The 22639-nt window shown below is 37.7% G+C and overlaps 2 protein-coding genes across 2 annotated transcripts; one reads left to right on the forward strand and one right to left on the reverse strand.

Moving 5' to 3' along the window:
- Positions 1 to 3743: 3743 nt before the first annotated feature.
- On the forward strand, positions 3744 to 7744 carry LOC122067217 (60S ribosomal protein L3). The gene is made up of 6 exons (XM_042631054.1): positions 3744 to 3828; positions 4396 to 4494; positions 5129 to 5239; positions 5425 to 5729; positions 6804 to 7213; positions 7310 to 7744. The coding sequence occupies exons 2-6, from the start codon at positions 4410 to 4412 to the stop codon at positions 7566 to 7568; spliced, it is 1170 nt and encodes a 389-aa protein (XP_042486988.1). The 5' UTR covers positions 3744 to 3828; positions 4396 to 4409; the 3' UTR covers positions 7569 to 7744.
- Positions 7745 to 10472: 2728 nt separating this feature from the next.
- LOC122067216 (RNA-dependent RNA polymerase 6-like) lies at positions 10473 to 21953 on the reverse strand. The gene is made up of 3 exons (XM_042631053.1): positions 21803 to 21953; positions 13108 to 15821; positions 10473 to 11601 (listed from the first exon to the last, which is right to left on the reverse strand). Exons 1-3 carry the CDS (start codon positions 21834 to 21836, stop codon positions 10732 to 10734), a joined length of 3618 nt encoding a protein of 1205 aa, XP_042486987.1. The 5' UTR covers positions 21837 to 21953; the 3' UTR covers positions 10473 to 10731.
- Between the last annotated feature and the right edge of the window lie 686 nt (positions 21954 to 22639).

Below are 22639 nucleotides of genomic sequence, written 5' to 3' on the forward strand. Positions count from 1 at the left end.
CATTTTGCGAGGAAAAACCCCTTTGGTGCGCCCTAGGGCTGAGCCATCAGCTGCTGCACAGTAACAAGCAAAGACCACAACAGAAGCAATGAAGAAGAACACTACATGCTTCCTCATTTTGGCTTACCTTCTCTCTCCCTCTTTGTGATATGCAAGCAGTGGTGAGAAACACTTGGGCTTATATAGACTTAGAAAGATTCCTAAGCACCTAAAGCCAATTAAAACCTTTGCCCAATAGAGGTGGGTTCTTTAATGGAACTTGTGTTGGGTGCATCTCCTTTGCATGAAAAGATCTAAAATGTCTTTGACACTGAACTTAAGAGGCTTGTTTTGATAGATAAATTGGCCAAACTTGCCAACTGTGCTCAAAGCCCAAAAGAGCAACTCGTGAATGCTTAACAGAGCATAGCTTTCCTTGGAACCTTGTATGAGATGATATGGTTATATAAATGCACCATTGTTGTTCATCTTGCTCTGGTAACAGTGCAAGGCATGAATAAATTCAGGATCACGGCCACTTCGTAAGTATTTGTTGTTATTGCTTGCCTGATTAATGAGTTAGTGTAAAGACATAAAAAATGGTTCCAACAGGCCAGTATACATCATGCAATTACTATCACTCCCCTATACTAACTCTATATTTACACAAAGCTCTTTATTCTGATGAATTTTTTTTCCGCCTACTCCATATGGGTTTTCACTCTTTATGATTGATTTGTCTAGATCTTTTTGTATTTCCTCATTCTTTGATTTAATGATATTCATTTGCTGGTCTTTAGCAAAAATATAAAAACCTCTCTTTCTCCTTTGTTATTCTAAAATTCTTATATTACCCTCTGTCCCAGTAGCTCCACCGCATGCAACCCCTTTTCATTTTCGATGTTCAAGTCCCTGACACAGTAACCCCAAAGGCCAAAACAAGGTCTAAACCTCCAACAATGTGTGATAATAATTGCTACATGGTCATGTGCCCCTATGTCTATACACAAGGGGTAGTGAAAAGACCACTCTACCATGGTTGGTCCTTGTGGTAGTGCAGTGCTGGCCATGCGATTAGGTAGCGATTCCGAGCCCATACATCATTTATCTATTGCTTTAAGTAAATGCAAGTAAGGTTGCTCCATTGCGACCTAGTGGTGGGAGCCTCCTGTATTGGGTATGCCATTTTTTAAGCAAATGCTCTCTCTCTCTCCCTCCCTCCTTAGCCATTCCGAGCTATTAAGAAGTACATGCAAAACATCATCTCGATTACAAATCCAAAACAGATGATAGAGATTTTTCTCAAGTATTTTCAAATTCTCTTTAGTTCATCTTTCCAACAGGGGGGATCCGATGAGCTTCTCAGTGGCAAGTAGCTAGGAAGTTGGGCTCTAGCATAAGTTTAGGAATGGTCTTTGGTTCAATCGTGGATTCCTACCTCAATCTTCTTGAAATATAATAATAGTATATTAGTAGTTTTTTTATTTTTTTGGTAAATGGAAATTTCATTCGATTGAATTGAAAGGAAGACATAAGGTTTAGATACAAAATAGCCAAAACCATAAAAAGAAAATACATAAAAAACAAAAAAGGAAAGACATGTGAAACACAAGATTTCGAACAAAGAAGAGTTCAGAAACCAAGAAATGACATGGTCTTTTCGTACATATCATGGACGAGACTGGTCGGGATAGGGAATGAGCAAAATCAATAGCCCTATAAAAGGAACTGAAAGCCCAACTAACGAAGCATAATGATGCATAACTTTCCAAATACACGAGATATAGCGACATGCTTGATAGAGTGGGATAGCACAACTGCTACATAAAACATCCCATGTTTTAAGCCACATGGCAGACAAACTTCCTTAGCAATCCACGCCCAAGCTTGAACAATATCTAGCACAATTGAAGGAAAAAAAAGGAATGTCATAGTATGCATGCAACCTAGGTCTAGGAACATCCACGTTTACCACCATCTCGTCGGCATAGTCTTCATTAATTGAAGGCACTCCCATAAATCTAATGCCTTTAGCGGCCAAGTATCCATAGGATGTGGTTGAGAGTCCTCGAGAGATCACGTGGTGTGTTACAAAAGCTTCATAGATGTAATTTTCCTCATTCAAAGATATTTGTGATTTAGCCCATGCTTTGGTAACCTGCAGTAGAAGCAAATAAGACTGGCCGGCAAACTAGGCAAAAAATGGCCATTACTTATGAAACCGAACGTGGGCTTATCCCATCTAACCGACAAGCCGTTACCTATGAGGACCGGATCTTTATTCCTTTGATCAACTCCAACATCGGAGACGGCAAAGATTTGTTGGCTGACCACCTTGAGGATGAGGGCGCTTAACCACATCTCCGTCACCAGGGAGATAAGAAGGAGAAGGAGAATCTGCTTGCTGATCATCTGGATCCACATAACTCCAATCTTCTCCTCCACCAAGGAATTTATAGAAAATCTGAGCCAACCAATCCACAAAGAAATCAAACCGGAAAGCCTGAGAAGGGTATACTGCCCAACGACTTTTCCCGTGAAATCCTCCTCTGCGATTGCGTTAGCCAACAGATTCTCCGAGGAGGGTGTGTGTGGCTGGGTCCTATGGTGGTGGAGGAGGACGACACAAAGAATAGATATACCAACCCAAATCTACTCTCAAGAAGCAACGTCGTTGTCGTCATTGGCGGCAGCAGTTTCGCCATCTTCACTGTCTAGACCACAGTTCATGGCAACCACATTCATGGAAGATTGTCGATCAGTGGTGAACGATATTACACACAGAATTGTAGTTGATAATACATGCATAAAGACGGAGATGGAGAATTTTTACGCACATAGGGGGAGAGAATACACACACAAGGGCGGAAAATGTAAACTAGTTATTATAGTATATTAGTAGTTTGTAATCTATAAAAAAAAGGGAAAATTACATGATTATCCATTTTTGGGTTTCTCTTTATAAAATTACCCATCAAAAGTTTCAGTTAACAAAAATACCCAAAATTAGGTTTCTCTTTATAAAATTACCCGCTTAAAGTTTAAGTTAACAAAAATACCCAAAATTGAATTTGGGTTTACAAAACTACCCACTCAAAGTTTTAGTAATAAAAAAATACATGATTATATGTGGAAGATGAAGAATCACTATTTTGGGTAATTTTGTAAATCCAAACGGGATTTTGGGTATTTTTGTTATCTGAAACTTTGGGTGGGTAGTTTTGTAAACCCAAACCTAATTTTGGGTATTTTTGTTAACCAAAACATTTTTGTGGGTAATTTTGTAAAGGAAAACCCAAAAATGAGTAATCATGTAATTTTTCCTAAAAAAAAGGTGTGGCCTAGTGGCCCCTCGCTGGCCCCACATGGGTCCATATCTAGCCCCAATATGAGTCTTGCACCCAAAAAAGTTGTTTTCACCCTTATCCAATGAGATCAGAGTTTTAAGAATCCAATAGGATTGGCAGTTTTTGGTCTATCCAAATCAGAGTTAACCAAGGCCGATCTAGACTGATCTAAGCCAATTCCGATATGATCTAGATATGAATTGGCCGAGACTGTTCCGGATCCTGATTCTAGGATTTTAAACTCCGGCCGTTGATCATGGAAGAGGATAATGTCATTAGGAAATTCATCATATGTCGTTTCGGTTTCGGTTCCGGTTCTATTCTGCCGGCCACGGTCCGGCCTGTCGGTGCGGGTTTGGGTTCGACACCCTTAGCTGTTTGTAGGGGGTTCAAGTTTGACACCCGTAGCTCATAACTATATAAAACCTCGATTTAGGGTTTGAAGCTTGAGCAGAGGTCTGAGCTCTGAAGCAGGAGACGGACGCCGCAGGAGGACACTGACGTGAGTCTCTCCTCTCAATCTATTGTCTTTCCAGTCGATCTATTTCGGTTCTCTTTGCTTTTCTGCATTCGTCATTTCGTGTCTTAACAAAATTTTAGTGTTCCCTAATGTTGTTGATCTGCATATTCATCGATCCTGAGACTCCTGGTTATTGAAAACTAGGACCAGGGATTTGATTATTGCGTTTACTGTTGTTATTCCTGTCTAGTAACAAATCTACGCTCTTCATATCTGTTCCCTTGGTGGAGCATTCCTTTCGCTGAACAAAATTTGTTATGAAACTGATAAGGTGATTCATGTGAATCAGTACTGGTTTGGTTTATGTTTGTTGATCACCTCCTATCTCCCCAACACTCCTCACCCCCACAAAAAAAGTAGAAAGCAATCTCATGCGTTTCTGATTTAACCTTTCACCATGATCCTAACTAAATGTCTGTCGGAGCATTCAACTTTCTATGTTGTGTTATATTTGTATTTGTCTAGATCTTTATTTATATGTGATGGGTTCTCACTCTTTATGATTTATTTGTATTTGTTCTAAATTTATGGTTTAAAATTTTGTTTCAGGTTGACGGATAAGGATGTCTCACAGGAAGTTTGAACACCCTAGGCATGGTTCCCTTGGGTTTCTGCCAAGGAAACGAGCTTCTCGTCATAGGGGAAAAGGTAATGTTTGTATTATTTTGGAACTCAATAGGTTTTTGATGGTACAACATTTGGCGATCTAACATCTGGAGGACCTTTATTTTTCCTTGTGGTATACTGCGTTGGGATTATTCTTTTCATATATTAAATTCTCATTTCTTAGTTTTGATGACTGTATTTGGAAAGGAATAACATCATTATGTATGGAGATAAATTTCTGTAGTTATTGATGTGAAGGATAGCTTGCAAGAAATCATAGAGTGTTGCGCAACAATATGGTGGATGTATTTTGCACAACATTGTTAGATTGTCATGTGGCAAGTTGCAACTAAAAGAACCAATTTAATGTTGTGACGGACTTGAAGTTTTTATTGACCAGCAGAAGCTGATGCTTCAGAAGTAAAAATAATAAAGAGATTCTTTGAATTACTGACATCAGTGGTCATTTGTTTGTCCGTGCCTTATGCTAGCTTGGAGTGTCTCTTTATTTCATTGATTAAATTCTGTTTGTATCTTCTAACAGGGAGTCTTTATTTAATTATTTAATTTTTTTTTATGACCAATTCATTACATGATATCTCAGAATTTTCATTTGTGCATTTTAAAATATATCTTATTCATTGTATTATATTTATCATGTTTCATGGATTTACAGTGAAGGCTTTTCCCAAGGATGACCCAAGCAAGCCCTGCAAGCTTACTGCTTTCTTGGGTTATAAGGCTGGGATGACACACATCGTGAGAGAGGTCGAAAAACCTGGGTCAAGTAAACACTTCTCTTCTGAATTTCTTATCCCTGTTTCCTTTGGGAGTTTTTCATTTTTTTTGCATTTGGTCGTAACAATTTTAATTCTGCTTATACTTTTTTTTAATATAATTTTGTTATCAAGTTTCTTTCAATGTTTATTCTTTTTAATTCAGTATCTTATTATATTGTCTTTTTTTCTTCAGAGCTTCACAAAAAGGAGACATGTGAGGCTGTGACAATTATTGAAACACCTCCAATGGTTGTTGTTGGGGTGGTTGCTTATGTCAAGACGCCCCGTGGCCTTCGCTCTCTGAATACGGTCTGGGCTCAACATTTAAGTGAGGAAGTGAAAAGGAGGTTTTACAAGAACTGGTGCAAATCCAAGAAGAAGGCCTTTACAAAGTATTCAAAGAAGTACGAAACTGATGAGGGCAAGAAAGATATTCAGGCACAGCTTGAGAAAATGAAGAAATATGCATCCGTCATCCGTGTTCTGGCTCACACTCAGGTTATAAGTTATTAACTTTTCCTCTGAGAATTGGTGACAACGCTTGGTTTTTGGGCAATTAATCCTTTCGGTTATTTAGTGCCACAGATACCATATGTCATTGTTTTTCCTGTTGATAGTTTTCTGATGACTGTTGGACACCTTGTTAATCTCTTTCATATTTTTGGTTTAACAACCAGTTCTGTTATGTATCCAATGTCGTACAATTTCTACTGCATGGTATATTCAGATCTGAACACATTTCATGTTAGGTTCCTATTTAGGTTTTCCCACAGAACTATCACTTACTTTGCATCTTATGGTAAAAATATATTAATATAAACAGATACACGATAAAAGTATTACATGTATTTATTTTGAATATTAATTGCTTTCACATTGCAGTTCATTTTTTTTTTTTTTTTTTTGGGGTGGGGGGTTGGTAGAATTTCACGTTGCAGTTCAGCTCTATAATAAATCAATGGGATAATGTTCTGTCTGGGAGTGGAGGGTGTTCTAGCACCTCATGCTGTCTACCTCCTCCCCATGTGAAATGACCCCATATGAGAGAGAGAGGTGCTAGCGCACTCTCCTCTACTGGACAGAGAACAGTTAACCTAAATTAATTCTTATATTCCAATTTATTGAATGTAAATGTTTGCACCTGATTTGAGTTATGGAGTTGGCACTAGTTTAGAGAGGGCTCTCATTTACATCATCTCATAGTTTAAGTTTATGAAAAAACCAAGTAATTTTACTTCCGGGGAATCTTCATTCTTTATTATCATGGTTTTGAGATGATTTTATAGTCTTTATTGTGTAGTATCGTGCTTTTGAGTTTATAGTGATAGTTATCTATGGAACTAATAGTCCAGGCATGTTGTAAGTGAGGTGAATCTGGTCAGAATTCGGGAATTTCATGAATTCAGTGTGATGGCTATTATGATAGCTCCTCATGAGATAAAACTTATGAATCCATTTTCATTAAATCAATTTTCTTGCATATGTCTGTTAGTCTTCAAAAATACTTTTGGCACCATATTGTTCTAGAAATTAGAATTTGAAGCATGCTTTATTGTGAAATATGCTTTGCAGATAAGGAAGATGCAAGGATTGAAGCAAAAGAAAGCACATCTTATGGAGATCCAGGTGAATGGTGGAACAATTGCACAGAAGGTGGACTATGCATATGGTTTCTTTGAGAAGCAGATCCCTGTGGATGCTGTTTTCCAGAAGGATGAGATGATTGACATCATTGGTGTGACAAAAGGTAAAGGTTACGAAGGTGTCGTCACTCGTTGGGGTGTCACCCGTCTGCCTCGTAAAACTCACAGGGGTTTGCGCAAAGTGGCTTGTATTGGAGCATGGCATCCTGCCAGGGTCTCCTTCACTGTTGCCAGGGCTGGTCAAAATGGTTACCACCACCGTACTGAAATGAACAAGAAGGTCTATAAGCTTGGAAAGTCTGGGGATGAGTCCCACAATGCAATGACCGAGTATGACAGGTTTGTAAATAAATCTTTGAGCCTAACCTAAAATTTTATAATACCAGATTGTTGATGTTTTAACACATGAATGATCTTATGGTTTTGTTTAAACAGGACTGAAAAGGACATAACACCCATGGGTGGATTCCCTCACTATGGTATTGTGAAGGATGATTACCTCTTGATCAAGGGTTGCTGTGTTGGGCCCAAGAAGAGGGTTGTCACACTCCGCCAGTCCCTGTTGAAGCAGACATCTCGTTTAGCTCTTGAGGAGATCAAGCTCAAGTTTATTGATACATCCTCAAAGTTTGGACATGGTCGCTTCCAGACCACCCAGGAGAAGCAAAAATTTTTCGGGAGGTTGAAGGCTTAAGTATGAGATTTGACCGGAAATTTTTGGCTATTACCTAGGGAGCAAGAGATTTTAAATTTTGGATGGTGTTCTTGGAGGGAAGTGTTTGTCAGGGTACAAGTTATGTTTCATTCAGTAGGAATTTTTGGAATGCTAATAATGAACAATATTTAGTTATTCTATTGTTAAACTCGTCACATTGGCTGTGGATCTCCATTTATATTTCCCGTTGTTTTTCTTTGCATCCTGTCAGTATTAGGTTTGTGTGCTTACTGTATCGTTTTAGTGCGAGGTTAAGTGAAATGTGGTTGGGAGTTGGAACTCCTGATGCCTCAGTCCCTTACTAAAGCAATGGTGGTTTGATTGCTTTTTAGCTAATCTTTCTGTTAGGAATTCGCCTCTCGAGGTTGTTTCTTTGATCGTAGACCACCCTCAGCCTAGTAAGTCCCCCGACGCCCCTTGTACTATAATAATCTATATCCATGGCTGGGTGCCCCTGTGCCTACAGAGAGTTCCGGGGGTGTGGGGTGCGGGGGTGGGGGGAGTGTTTGAAATGAGCCCGCATCCCTGTGAAAGACAATAAATCCATTCCTTATTGATGCCTAAATGTGTCTTCTCATTGGCTTGTGTGTTGCTGGATTAAGTAATTTATTGATGCCTAAATGTGTCCTCTCATTGGCTTGTGTGCTGCTGGATTAAGTAATTTCTTCCTAGCAAGAGAAAGAGATTATCCTACAAACTCCAAGGTTAGGGAACCGAAGCCCTATGTTATCCTCTTGCTCTCTTTGTATTTCATCAGGATTCGCAGGATAATGTTATATTTATTTCTTCTACTCCTTAGCTCCAGCCAATTGATCCATAATGACATGTCAATATGTCATGGATCTTTGATCTTAAACTCTTGTCTGAAATTCCTTTTAATCCCCCCATTTTCCTATTGTTTTTTAATATGAGATTACACCACTTTGCCTACTATAGACCATCCAGTTGTTCTATGCAGAGCTGTTTATATTGATTCATCTAAGGAAACTAACATTTGGGGAAATTCCCACCTATGTGAAATATGGAATCCACCCTCTATTAATGTTCATGTGCACTTCTTCATTAGTCTTTTGCATGCAATTCTTTCTTCCATATTTTTTAGTGGTTGTAATTATATGATGGGAAAAAGGAATTTGCCTTGTCACATGGCCTCCAGACATAAGGGATGCAAAATTACTGCCCCCCAGCCTAGTGAAAAAACTAAAAGGTTCCATTCGCTACACTCTCATTGGTCCCTACATTGTTGCAGGGGTCATGCAACTAGGAAACGATCTCTTGCCCTTATGTTATTAAGGTCATGACTCATGAGAGTAGTTTACTATCTTAACATGTTGTGTTAGAGCAAATAAGGTGAGGGAACCAAAATTATATTAATCCATACCAATCGTGTGGCATTGTAAAAGAATGGATGCAGATCCTTCGTAGTGTTGCGCAAATCCAAGGCTTGGAAGCACTGATTGGTGATGACCCACTTGGAATCAATTACCCTTTATATATATATATATATATTAACGAATTTTAGAAATGTTTCCTAGTATTATCAATTATGCATCGCACTTTATTGTAAAAATGAAGTTGCAGAATTGAATAGTAGTCCTAACTCGTGAAGATGGGCTTCCTAGTGATTGATAGAACAGGAAAACGTTTACAGTTTTTTTGGATTGTTGATGATCATGTACACCGTGAAGTTTCTACTTACTACTGGAGAACTCGGGGATAAAGAGAGAACCAGAGGACTGATAAAGTAGTTTCTGAAAAGGATCGATCTGCAATGACCGAATCCATCGATTCTTCATCTTTTGGTTTTTCCAAGGTGACGATGTTGGATAGAGGAGAGAATCAGAGACATCAGGAAGAGGAAACCAGGAAAGAAAGAGAGTCTTGACAGACGAAATCAAGGATGGTGATCGGTGGCCATCGATTCCGTTTCAATTGGCGGCCGGTTATGGTTGAAGCCTTAGAAGTTGGGAGTTTGATTCAACAAACTTGGGGATCTTACTACTAGAGGCAAGTATCACTGATTTTCTTCTCTTTCACTGATTAAAAAGAAGGGAACAATAGCCAAAAAAATGAAGATCAAACTATCAAACGTGAAACAAAATGTATACTTTTATACTTGATAATAAAAGAGATTCAAAAACCAATCATGGGAGATTGAACTTTAGGTATTCACAATAACACTGGGTTCGTGGAATATGTGAACCTAGATTGAGTGAAATTCGAGAAGGTGTATTCCTAGATCATAGCCGATTTTTACCTTATGGATTTGATGATTCAGTCATTCTAACCATTGGATAGAAAGGGTGTTTCTTAAATGAGTCAGATATCAAACTAAGTGTCCTGTGTCTACTGTATTTAATCTGTGTTTTTTACAGTTATCTCCATTGTTCACTTTTCTTGAATGAATTTGGGGTTTTCTGATAGTTTTTGAAACAATATTGTTTTGGCAAATATAGATTGCATTTCCAATCAATTTATTTGATTAAATAATTACATGGGTAACATGTCCACAAAATCTGAATGCCAATTAATAATGTCATGTCAGGGAAATAACTTATAACTTGGAATGGCTTCCTAGACTATTGAACCAGGTCCCTGCAACCTCAATTTGGGCCTTAAAAAATATAATTTGTAGGTCAGTGATAGGTTTAAAGACGAGAGAAAGAGCCTTAAACAAGGTCATTTGGTTGAAATGGATGATCAAAGCTTATATTTGGCATATCAGGAATTCTCATCTTTCCAACTGTGAAAGGACCAACAGGTATTGTCATGTTGAAAAAATGAACTGTTGGTGTGGAAAACCAATAGTACTGTTGTGCCTGAAACTTCTCTCCAAAAATTAAACCTCAGAATTTGTAAATGAAGATTCAGGGTAGGAAAGCATGAGAGAAAACCAACTCCCTTTTACATGTAATAGTAGTTCAGATAAGTACATAACAATGCAATAGATTTAGAAAGGAAGATATCTAAGCTTAGAAGGCCCATACAACAGACTAAGAAAGTCAACAAAACAGACTACGACCTGAAAACCTGAAAGAAAAAATCACACATTAGAATACTAGAAAGCAAAAGACACTGGCAGAGTGGCCTTGGAGCCAAAGAGGAGGCTGATAGCTTATGATAAAAGCCTCACTCTTCCTAGTCAAATTCGATCAGCAATGTAGCTCAGAAGTGCATTGATTGGCTTACTGGTATCAACATCAATGTTGTCCTTTCGATGTTTAATCTTAATTCGGGCCAAGTAATCAGCAGCAATCCAAGCAAAGCTAAGCATTGCCCGTGTGTTGCCGTTGACTTCAGGGTCCTTCCATTCTTGTGCTTTCATCACCCACTCAGGGTGGTAAGTCACCTGGTACCATGCTGATGCCTTCTGTTCATACATGGCATTTTTCTCATCATCAGTGAGCTGCTGGAAGTCATCACCCATGTTCTCAAAATCACGTCTGAACTCCTTCCTGAGTGCGTTGTAGGCAACACAGAGCCTCTCTTTCATCTCCTTTTGATTCTTGCTCTTCGGTATGGACCATATATGTCCTGTCACCACTTCTTCCTCCCGGTTAACTCTGTACTGGGCCAGAAGAGCACTCAGGTGCCCATCATACTTGAACTTTTGATTCCAGGCATCCATGATGAAACCAGCAAAACCTGGAACCTCAAGATCTGGGTCAAAAGGAATGTCTTGAGGTGTAAGCTCTGAATTTATTTCCATTTCTTCATCGGGAGCATCTAGGATTTGGCGATATAGTCTTCCCAAGATCTTCTCTGACTTGTATGACATGTTCCCATCCTTTCCCATGAAGTCTGGATAAATTTTCGGTTTTAGTGAGTGGGGAATTCTAACAACCTTTCCAGTTTTTGGAAAGTCTACTGCTGTGGTCGCAAGTTCTGCTAGCTTGATGCATTTCTCATCCGTGGCTCCATCTTTGCTCATGTCTGCATGAACCACATGAGCATTGCATATCTGACCAAGTTGACCAGTCATCATGGACTCCATGAAAAAGTCAATTATGTCCTGTTGCACAAAAAACCAACACAATCATGAGAGATTTTTGTTAAGTTGCAGTGCTAATACTAGGTGTGGCAAAGAATCGGTTCCACCATTGTGAGGAGGTAAATTATTTCAGTTTCTGGTATGCATCAGACAATACACAATCCTATCCCAACACATTTAAAAGATGCATACTAAGGGGTTAAATTCATACCTTGAGCTTGAGTTTAGCTCTACTGTGGAATTCCCTCTGTTCCACAGGTCTGTCATAGGTGAGTCTATGCAAAAATCTGTAATCTATCTCCAAGATTGACTAGAATTTTGTCAAGAAAAAATGTTTTCTGAATCACAATCTTTTCATTTTCATTCATTATAACTTAGAAACTTAGCAAAGATGATATAGTGATCCATTTAGATTTTTAATTGGATGTTAAGTAGTTGACAATCTGCTGAAGGTGATGGATAAAGGTGATAAAAGAAAATAAATCAGGCCTTCATAAACTTTTGTTTTTGGGCCAATAGAAGGGGGTGAGACAAAAAGAACTCAAGGGAGAAGGTAAAATTTAGTTATTTTAGAAGCAGTACTATGTCAAGAACTGTTGAAGTACAGCAGCATTTATGCTGCATATTATTTAAAGCAATAGGTACTCTGTGGATTCATACCCAAGGAATTTCCAACAGCATATATGAATAAATGCTTTGGAAGTTTGTTGGGCCCATCTGGAGACTCTAAACTTATTCAGTCCTAATCCATTCCTCTTCCATTGCTCCTCCTCCCCCCCCCCCTCTCTGGGTTACTGGAAGAGGATAGTATAATTGGCCCAAGACTTCTTGTTTGAAGGTAGAAGGAGAGGGGTGGTGGATGTCGTTTGAACCAAAACCCCTAAAAGGCTTCAAGAATATTTTAGCATATTTTTTAGGTTTCTGATATTGCTCAATCCCCAATCCCAGTTAGATGGGACAAAAATTTATCAACAAATAGCATGGAGTCTTACCTCGGAAATAGGCATCATAGTCTTTCTACATTTTGAATATCTTATTCAGCACTATGAAGTTCTTAAGTCATAACATATTAATGCCCAAGATAATTTCATGCAACCTAGTAAATTCTGAGTTTACACCCAAATAACACTTTCAGACAATGCAATTGCAAACCAAGTCACAAGTAGTTACAACACCAACAGAAAAATTGGGAAAAATGGTAAGTTGGCAACCGAGAAAATCTTGAAATATGAAATCCAGCATTCAACATTCAGTACTCTATATAAGAAGGCTCTAATGTTCCCATTAAAAAATTTAATTGATAGCTCTTACTGCATAGATCAATGAAATAATATCCATAAGAAAAATAAAAACAAATATTTTTACACAATGAATTAATTTACACCTTTATTATTGTAATTATAACACACGCATTTTTAACCCTAAAAAAAAAAACAAAAAACAAAAAAAACAAAAAAACAAAAAACAAAAAACAAAAACTATAACACATGCACAAGTCCACATTATAAAAGAAAGGCAGTAAGTTACCTGGTGATTGACGGGGCGTTGCAACTTTTTGGGTTCTACAGAGTCATAATCCATTGCTTGCCAGCTCTTCTTGCTTGGAGGTATGAGAGTTTCTTCCCAAGTCACAAAGTATTGATCACCGTCAAGGTCACTTCCAGATGCTTCATTTGTATGAGGCCTTTCACCCTTTTGGGGGAAAACCAAGCAATTGACAAGATGATGCAAATCAGGCACATCTATAGCTTCCAGAATCCGAATATCTCCTGGATGAAGACAAGGATTTTTCGCAACGACTACAATGCCCTTGATTACTTCCACATTCTTTCTCTGAGAAAATCTTGATCCATGCTTAGAAAAATAATTCTGGGGTGAAGGTCTTGAGACTTTGATAAAACATTGTCCTTGCTCAAGTACCCCTAATTCATCGAAGCACCCGATTAGACATCGTCCTTTAGGAACAAAAATCCTAGCCTTCTCTAGGAGGTCTCCCATCTGGGCTGCTCTTATGCAAGATAACATCCCTCTAAGATGAGGTTCTGTCTGAGGCTTGAAACCGGCACTCAGTAGAATCGCTGCAGTATTTCCTTGCTCACCACATGATGAGATAAGGACATCAAAAGCTATATCATTGTTCTCCAGGATCTGGCTCAGTTTAGAAACCATATCATCTTGCATTCTTGAGAACATGTCATCTGGAACACCCAAGGCAGAAAGCAGAGTTATAATCTGCCTATTTAAAAACCCTGGTTGGAACTGAGTCCATGATATGACCTCCAGGATTGTGTGCTTAGACTCAAATTTATTCATGCTTCGTCTAAGCGAGAGGAGGATCCCATCATCATTTCTTCCTGGCCAACAGGCAATTACTCCCTTGCAACCAGCATACCTGATCTGATAGGCAGAAGGAGGATCAACTGTAAGTCGCAATTTCTCTGCAACTTCCGTTGCTAGTTGAGGAGTTATCATGCCAATGCCATCAGAAAAGACATATCCATTTCTTTTTATATCTGGAAGGTCCATGTTGACCTTCTCTTGTGGAACATCAACTGTGGCATAGGAGGATGAGAAACACTGACCCCTCCTAGCTGCACACTTTGCAACATTCCTATCGTTGAACTTCCCCATCCAATTCAGGATATCTATCACCTTGACATCTTCATCTTCTGCAAAAAACCACGCAGAACAGTCTCTCAGTTGATTAGGTGAATAGGCCAGAAAGGAATACTTCCGACTGCACAAATAGAACCCTTCATTCATAATGGTCTTTATCCTTTGATAAACTGTGCTTTTCTGCATGCAGAACTTTGATGTAATGTCCCTCACAATAGGAGCAATGCTGTTGGATAGAACAAAAGAAGTCAGCTGCTGAAATCCTTCATCCATGAAGGCTACCCTTAAGAACCTGTCACCTTTTGTTTTGTATTTCCTGAGAACCCTGTTAGAACGTTCCACCTCTGGTGGAAAACAATAAGCTTTGGCTGGAGTTATAACTAATCTCCTCACTTCAACATTATCATCTGAACCCCTAGAGTTCATGAGAAGTTTAGGGTTCTTCTGCAACCATTCTTGGACTTCTTTCAGCCTCTTGCACGTGTTGAACACTGGATCCCTATAGGAGTATATATGCATTAATGCTTTAACATTCACCTCCCTTGGCTGACTTCTTAGTAATTCGAAGAACTCATCTGACAACAGGTGTTTGTTGATGATACCTTTATGAATAACAGCATTCACCAAAAACATTATCTCAAAGCTTATCCCCTCCTTGTCCTGAAGACAGAAGAAGTGATTTGATACTTTCATCCCAAAATTGGGCTCATCTCGGATCCTTAGCCGCTGTCTAGGATGTTCCGGTACCCGTTGTTCTCTTAGATAATGCATGGCCTTCTCCAATCCCAATTCAAAGTTGTCTGGGACCGAGAATCTGTAAGTACCACACCTGCCGATCACTCTGCTAGGTGTAAAATCCGTAATCCTGATCCAAGGATCCTCATCATCCAATGTTTCAATCGGTACTGTTTCTGTTTCATAGATGTCATCATCAGCAGTTCTATAGTAGAGTTGAGGAGATGAATCAAGTTGCAGCAAAATTATTTTTGAATGCTCATCTGTATACCGTCTGAAGTAATTGATGTTTCTCACCAAAAACTCCACCTTCAAGTCACATTTAATCACCGCGTGTCTCCTTGTGCCTTCAAATGAGAAAGGGACATCCTTTGAAAATTGGATCTTGCAGGTGGCATCGAAAGGATCAACAAGGAAGTTCACTCCAGAAGTGGGTCCTTTCCAGCCAACTAGGAATTCATTTGGGCTAACAAGAGATCCAATCTCAACACTGGCAGGAATCTTGAAAGGAAGTGTATTCCTCGTCCTCTGATTAACGTGATATGGGCTATCGGGTCCCAAACTCACCTTAAGAGGGCGATGGTTCAGAAGAAGCTCAGAACGCTGAGCAGCATTGTGTGCTGCCATTCTTGCTTCATGAGATCTAAAATGCACGAAGGCGTGTGGTACCACCTTCTTGTAATAATCTTTTTTTCGAACAGCCTCCATGTTTGTGATGTTGAAATCTGGGTAGGACCCTGGAGGTGTCCAAGATGTCTTCAGCCTACATCTCCATACCCCTCCAATTTCATTTTCTATGAATTTAGTGAGGTCTCGTGCGGTGATGTTTCTGTCAAATCCACCGAAGCTTACTTGAGGTACAATAACATCCTTTTCATTTTTCTCCATATCTGAAACATAGAATTGAAATTCAGTAAGAGAAAATATAACTGAATGCAAATAATTTTGAAAGTCCTCTCATTTTGAGTTTGATTCAAATCTATAGATTGAAAATTTGCTGTAAAACACTTGGTAGATCCACAATGCAGAAGAAATCATCAATATTACATTACATGCTCAATTATAAACTTTATCATTTCTGCAATAATTAACTCACAGCAGCAGAAACTAAACCAAAATTACGGCAGGAGAAAGAACTACACCCAATTCTCAGAGAATCAAGCATATGATTAAAAATCTTTCAAAAGCCATACCTTTGTTTTTTGCTCATCCCATTCATATAGAATTGAGTTAGGAATCCTCTACAAAAATGTTTATTGAATAATATGATCAAATCAAAGAGGAAAAGGAAATGACTGACCAGGTCAGTCAATTAAAGAGAGCATACATGAGACTCACGAACAACAGAGCAAATGATGGCAGAGCAGAGGTGTAGATGTGAAGCAGTAATTAATAATCTTCAAAGAAAATAATATGAAGCAATCAAAACAATAAAAAAAAAAAAATTCAGTTAAAATTCACTCCTCAGCCCTTCTGTAAAGCTTTTGGCTATTTAATGGACTTGCTGGAGAATAAGCTAAACTAAAATTATCACTGGTTAAATTGGAGCTGAATGTGCATTTTATATAAAATGTTCGTGAAAAAAAAACATAAAAATGGAGTTCATTTGATGTAACATGTAAGCCTAAACAGGAAGTTCCAAGAAATTTGTCAAACTAAAATAAAAAGTTTCATCCTGAAAAAGTATAATAAACCACTAAGTTGTGAAATTTACAATACGTCTCTTCTGATTTCTGGAATTCTGGTCAAGTTAACCAAGTAGAAATCTTCATTAAGGGTAACTGAAAAACAGGACTATAGGATGCCTTGCCGTTTGATGGAAAATTGGTATATCTAAAGATCTTTGGTAGACAGTTGAGCAAGATTTTTTTTTTGGGGAAGGGAGAATAGATTTATCTATTTTAATACCTCATATCCTATTTTGAAACAAAGTAGTTTCTAGAAAAGCATACCACAACAGACAAAGCAGCTCATAGACTGATAGGAATGCAGGAGTGCAGGGTGGTGCAGCTTAAATTTATCAAAATGAACCAGAAAATAGAGACAAGTTGTATAGAGAAGGGAAGCCAAACATAAGGGGGAGAGATATGTTGGGGAGAGAGGAATGATGACATTAAGTGGCAAAGTAATGCCCATGAGAGAAGTTAAGAGTGAAAGTGGAGGGTGATATGAGCATTTCATGCTCGCGATAGGACAAATTAAAATAAATAATAAAATCCAATTTTTATGCTGCATCAAGAGGTGCCAAGCAAATGGAGTATTGTAAGCTACAATTAGAATCTTCAGAACATAATGAAGAAACAGAAATAAGTGGAACTGTTTTTCTGATCAGTGACATTTCAATATAGGTAATAACTGGATCAAGATTAGTTACACTCAAGGTTGGAGGCATTGATTTTCTTCTTACAGCAAATGTTCTTTATGTATCTGTTCTTTACTCCAGCAGTGCAATGCTAAAAGGAAAATGGAGAGTTTCCTTTAGCATCAAATGGCACCAATAGTATCAACCATCTCGGTACAATGGCACTGATGCGCTTTGGAAAAATGATATCATCAGATACACAAGTATAGTTTGCAAGTGAGAAGTTTAAAGCATTTTAAGCTAGAGTAGTTATTGGTGTTGCAAAAAACAATTCTCCCCTTCTTAAACCTCTCATAGACCCACCCAAGTACAAAGGGATATAAAACCCTCAACTGAGGACATAAAGCCAACTACCCATAAAATTACTTGCTGATTGTATTTATTAGAGAAAACTTAAAAAGAATGTATTTATAAATATCATTGGTCATTGCAAACAAATAGGACTAACCATATATAGTTCTTCAATAAACTCTGTTGCTTTTCCACTATCTAAAAATATAATTAGCATGCAAAATGTCAATATTGATTAGTGCATAATGTAATTAACTAAAATGGACCCATGCTTTGCATGGTGAATTTAGAAAATAAAAAATTATATATAATTAAAATGAAAAATATAGTAGAAACTAGGACAAAGAATAGAAGGTTGAGGTTTACCATCTACCTATGTGTCTACACAATATTTGCCATGTGGAAACTTGGATGGGATCCAAATACTCTGAATGGGGTAGACCCCAATGTCATTGTGAGAACAATATTCTTACACAATCCTTGTTGGAATATGTATCCTTCTCTTTGGAAAGGACTACATAGATAAGAGTCACCAGCTAGCTTAGGGTCTAGGACCCATGAACATGACACTGAAAAAATAACCGGTTATCTCAATCGAGTTCAAAACAAATCCATATATTGAGAACTGTGAATCCTAATCTGGACCGGTTCAGGAAACAAAGATGACAAAAAAGAGACCCACTAGAACCAGGTCGGATTCATGCATGCTTTGAGAACCATGTTACTTAAACCAGTTTAGTTCTAAAACATGATGAAGAATGCACGGGTTTGAAAATCTAAAATTATGGCGATATAGTTACAAATAACATAATTCACAAACACTAGAATTAGTTGTATAAAGCCCTATGCATATTGGTTCTATGTCCCTACATGATACATGAGTTTGGCTTGGGACATGAGGCGGCTCACAGCTAGCAGGAGCACTAAAATATACCTCTCACAATGCCTTCACATATGGATCAAACCGTATGGTGGTGCATCCTTTTTATATACTTGAAGGTAGAAGATTAAGGGTTGTGGTTTCACCATGAGTGCACCGCATGTCTTCACTCCGGACTCATGACTACATCATGTGGCTAAATGGGGATTGTAGTGGTGTGTGCAATTTGTGATGTAATAATGATGCTGGTTAACATAACTACAACCATAATGAAGAAATCAATATAAACTGATACGAATAATTATTGTAAAACAAAAATACCAAATATAAACCAGATTGCACTGTGAGAATAATATTCCTTCTTTCCAATACATAGTCACCATCTAGATCAAGGTATATGACCCATGAACATGACTCCAAATATGATTTTAATGGAGACTAGTTTAATCATGATAATGGGTTCATGTCAAGTTGCGAACGGGGGCAGGTGTTAGGCACCTCGGTCCACCCGTTAAACTGTTTTTTCTAGTCATTTGGTATTTTTTATAAAATAATAAATATTCTTATCCTAAATACACACATCACATCATGATAAAAAAGGACATAGGATTAAAATCAAAGACATGAATCTAAGAAATAAAGAAAAGGATAGAGATTAACCTAAATCTAGTTGTGCTACAAAGCAATGTTAGTATGCATAATCTAACCTAATCAAATCAACCATTATATGATAGAATAATATAAAAGAAGATAACCTAAGTTATTGTTTATTGGTAAAATAGAAAATAAAACCTTAATTGAAAATAATATATGATATTCACAAGAATATTATTCTATACAGCAAAAGTCCTAAATATGATAACAAAGAAAAATAAACTGGTCCTAACATATGTATGTAAATAATATATAAATGCATAATTAATCTTAAATCTATATGATTATATCCTAAAAGCATGAAAATAAAAATAAAAGAAGAAGAAGAAGAAGATAAAAATAAAGAAAGTAAAATTACCTAATTACATGCAAAATAAAATTAAGAGAAAATTACAAAATAAAAATTTAATCTATTCTCAAGGATAATTCGTTCTCATCTAAGGGCAAGGAGGCTTAAAAGTGTGACCTAATATTTCCAAACTAAGATTGAGATTTTCTCTACTGGTATTTAAGACTCAAGAGTGTACAGAAAACCCAGACTCTCGCCTTTTATGCACTAGAAAAGGTGAAGAGCTTTCTCCATTCATGGAACACCAAAATATGCCACTTTTTCCATGGTATTCATTGTTTATGAAGCTCACACCTGATAGATGATATCGTCCTGCTCCTTGCTTTTTGAACTCTTTATGTTTTCTAATAATGTATATATGTGGACATTACATTAATTTTATAGCCAATTACCATTCTATTCAAGATTTTTAAGTTCCGTGGTGAATATGATACATTGGCATGGCTGACCATAATATCAGTCACTTCTGTAAAGACTTCATACAGGTCCACCAAACCAAGGGGTACCCATAGATTAATGCCTTTATATTTCTTACCCTGTATGTTTGGTTTTGCGGTTAGTCCCACTATAATAATATTATCTCTCAGTATATGATAATCATTAATCATCTTTGTTTATGTAAGTAATGATCATAAATGTGCAATATACTAGTAGATTAATATATTTCCAATAGCGTTCTGCTGTAATTTTCTAACCTTGTTGCCACTCTTTCTTATTCCTGAAGGGATCTTTTGGACTGAGCCAAGGTGGGGGCAGAGCACGTGGCTGTTGAATGATGCTTTCAGTGGCCTAGGCTATGGCAAGGGTGGGGTCGGAGGAACAAGGGCTGGGGCAGGGGAGAGAGAGTGCTGGGGAAGTGGCAAGGGAGGGAGAGAAAGAGGGGAGAGGGGGTGTGTAGGGGAAAGCAGAGTTGTGGGGGAGGGGTGTGGGAAGGTGGAGGTAGGTGGTGGTGGGGGCAGCAGGTGAGGGAGGTCAGGTGCAGGAGGCCAAGGCCAAGGCCAGTGCAGGGGAGGGAAGATTTGCAAAGAGAGGGTATTGGGTAAGATAGATGCAAGGTACCCAATCAGAACTGACCGATAAGGGAAAAATTAGATATTAAAAAAATGTTATGAACAAACCAATTAACAAGGAACCCTAACATAATATTTGAAACATGAGATGCCCCATACATAGTTTCTTAAACATTGGATACCTCAGCTAAAAGAAAAAACCTCAATAATTTATCTCTTAAAATACTAAGGGGGGAAAAAAGATGTTAAGACATATCTTTATTGGATGAGTGAGTTGACTAAAGTAGACTTGGCTAAGTCTATATTTTCGAACACATAGAACTAAAATATATGCTTTGAAGTCTCTCAAAATCAAGTTCAATCCTAACCTTAATAAAATATTTTTCCAAAACAACAATATGTGTAAGATTCTGTGAAAATGGTAATTGTGTGATGTGATATCTATGCAGAGGGAAATAGGATCATCATCATCATCATCAAGAGAGAGAGAGAGAGAGAGAGAGAGAGAGAGGCACTGAATGATTGAGTGAGTGGAAGAGACACAAAAAGAGATGTTAGTAGTGGGAATAAGGACTGAATTTCCACATTTATATCATGAGTGTATTACACAACAAAGCTAGACTCTCAGACTGGTCCAGTGACTGAAACAACCATGCATAAGTGCATTACATTTTGTGACACACCAACCATAAGTGCATCATTAAACCCAGAAGATTGAATTTCCACATTTCATCAAAGGGTTCACAAACAAGAAGAATAATAAGCTAGTTCATCTCAATCAATGGAACTCGAAAATCATTGAAAATAAGATAAAAAGACTGAACTTCTTAGTTGTTTGAGAGATGATCAATAATAACAATAAAGCTCTTGGCACTGAGAGCTAGCTTGGGTGATAATAAGAAGTTATTATATGGATCAAACTCAGGACATATGTTTATTGGATGGGATAATTGCATACATAGGATTAATATACATGCTTTAAAACCTCCCTAAACCAAGTTCAGTTCTAACAACAATATATCTTGTTCCAAAAGAACAATCTGTGTAAGATTCTGTGAAAATGGATCTGTGTGTAATATGATATCTATGAAGAGGAAAATAGGATCATCACAGGGAGATGAAGTCAGAATAAGGGCCAATATGCTTCACCAAGAGGTAAAACCATAAGTGCATTAAACAACAAAGCAAGACTGAATTAACTTCCACATTAATTTCATTGAAGGATTCACAAACAAGAAGAATAGTATAAGCTACTCTTATCTCATTCAATGCAATTGCAAGCTCTTAAAGGATTGAAAAGAAGAAGATTATTTAAAATGACTAACCTTTTTGATGATCGTTCGAGAGATGATGATCCATAAGAACACCGAAGTTTGTGGCACTAGGAACAAGCAGCAGATTTGAGGTCAAGATAGTAGCAGTAAAACACTGAAAGTAAAGCAGATCACTAAGTGAGGAAATGTGGATTGGAAGATGTGGGTTTTATAGGCTAAGATAGGAAAAAGTTGGGACCAATTGGATGAGAGTGTTTTACTTGGGCTTCAAGCTCTGAACAGTGAAGTGATCTATCAAAAAAAAAAAAAAGAAGAAAGAAAAGAAAAGAAAAGAAAAAACAGTGTGTGAAAGAGACAGCAGTACTAGGAAGAGAAGAAGTTGCTAGGACATTGGGGAACCTTCATTACAGAGTGGTGGGAAGTGACTTCACTATGGCCAATGGATTTGAGACGTACTATTTTGTTCTGTTTTTTAATGTCCTCTTTGCCTATATATATATTCCCGCGCTTTCTACTTGACCGTTTGGTTATTTTTTCAAGCGTCATGATGTGGTACTTTGAATGAGTACAGCTGAAGATGTTCACAATATTTAGAATATATTTGGATCTCAGGTATCACTTTATGCTCATAAAATTAGCCAGGAAAGCTACTTACTTTTGAAGAAATTGAAGGAATATCTCATCTATTAGCTTTTGAATAAAGGCTTATTCTCAATCTCACCCCCTTTCAGTTAAGAAGGGAATCAACTCATTGTACCCTTCTGCTTTATCTTCTTCAGCCAATAAAATATGATCGCATCTTGGACTTCTTAGTAGTCCCTCCCCCCAAGAAACATAAGAGACAGAGGGGAAACTTCCCCCCATCCAAGTTATCCAAAAAGTCGACAA

Source organism: Macadamia integrifolia, unplaced genomic scaffold, assembly GCF_013358625.1.
Source record: "Macadamia integrifolia cultivar HAES 741 unplaced genomic scaffold, SCU_Mint_v3 scaffold2761, whole genome shotgun sequence".
Classification (NCBI taxonomy): domain Eukaryota; kingdom Viridiplantae; phylum Streptophyta; class Magnoliopsida; order Proteales; family Proteaceae; genus Macadamia; species Macadamia integrifolia.

Excerpts from the sequence above, each read along its gene's own strand:
- LOC122067217 (XM_042631054.1), top strand. The coding sequence starts at position 4,410 with ATGTCTCACAGGAAGTTTGAACACCCTAGGCATGGTTCCCTTGGGTTT. Across the intron at positions 5,730-6,803 it reads GTGTTCTGGCTCACACTCAG|ATAAGGAAGATGCAAGGATT; the intron begins GTTATAAGTTAT and ends TATGCTTTGCAG. Across the intron at positions 7,214-7,309 it reads GCAATGACCGAGTATGACAG|GACTGAAAAGGACATAACAC; the intron begins GTTTGTAAATAA and ends TTGTTTAAACAG.
- LOC122067216 (XM_042631053.1), bottom strand. The coding sequence starts at position 21,836 with ATGGATCATCATCTCTCGAACGATCATCAAAAAG. Across the intron at positions 15,822-21,802 it reads CTCGAACGATCATCAAAAAG|ATATGGAGAAAAATGAAAAG; the intron begins GTTAGTCATTTT and ends TCTATGTTTCAG. Across the intron at positions 11,602-13,107 it reads AACGCCCCGTCAATCACCAG|GACATAATTGACTTTTTCAT; the intron begins GTAACTTACTGC and ends TTTGTGCAACAG.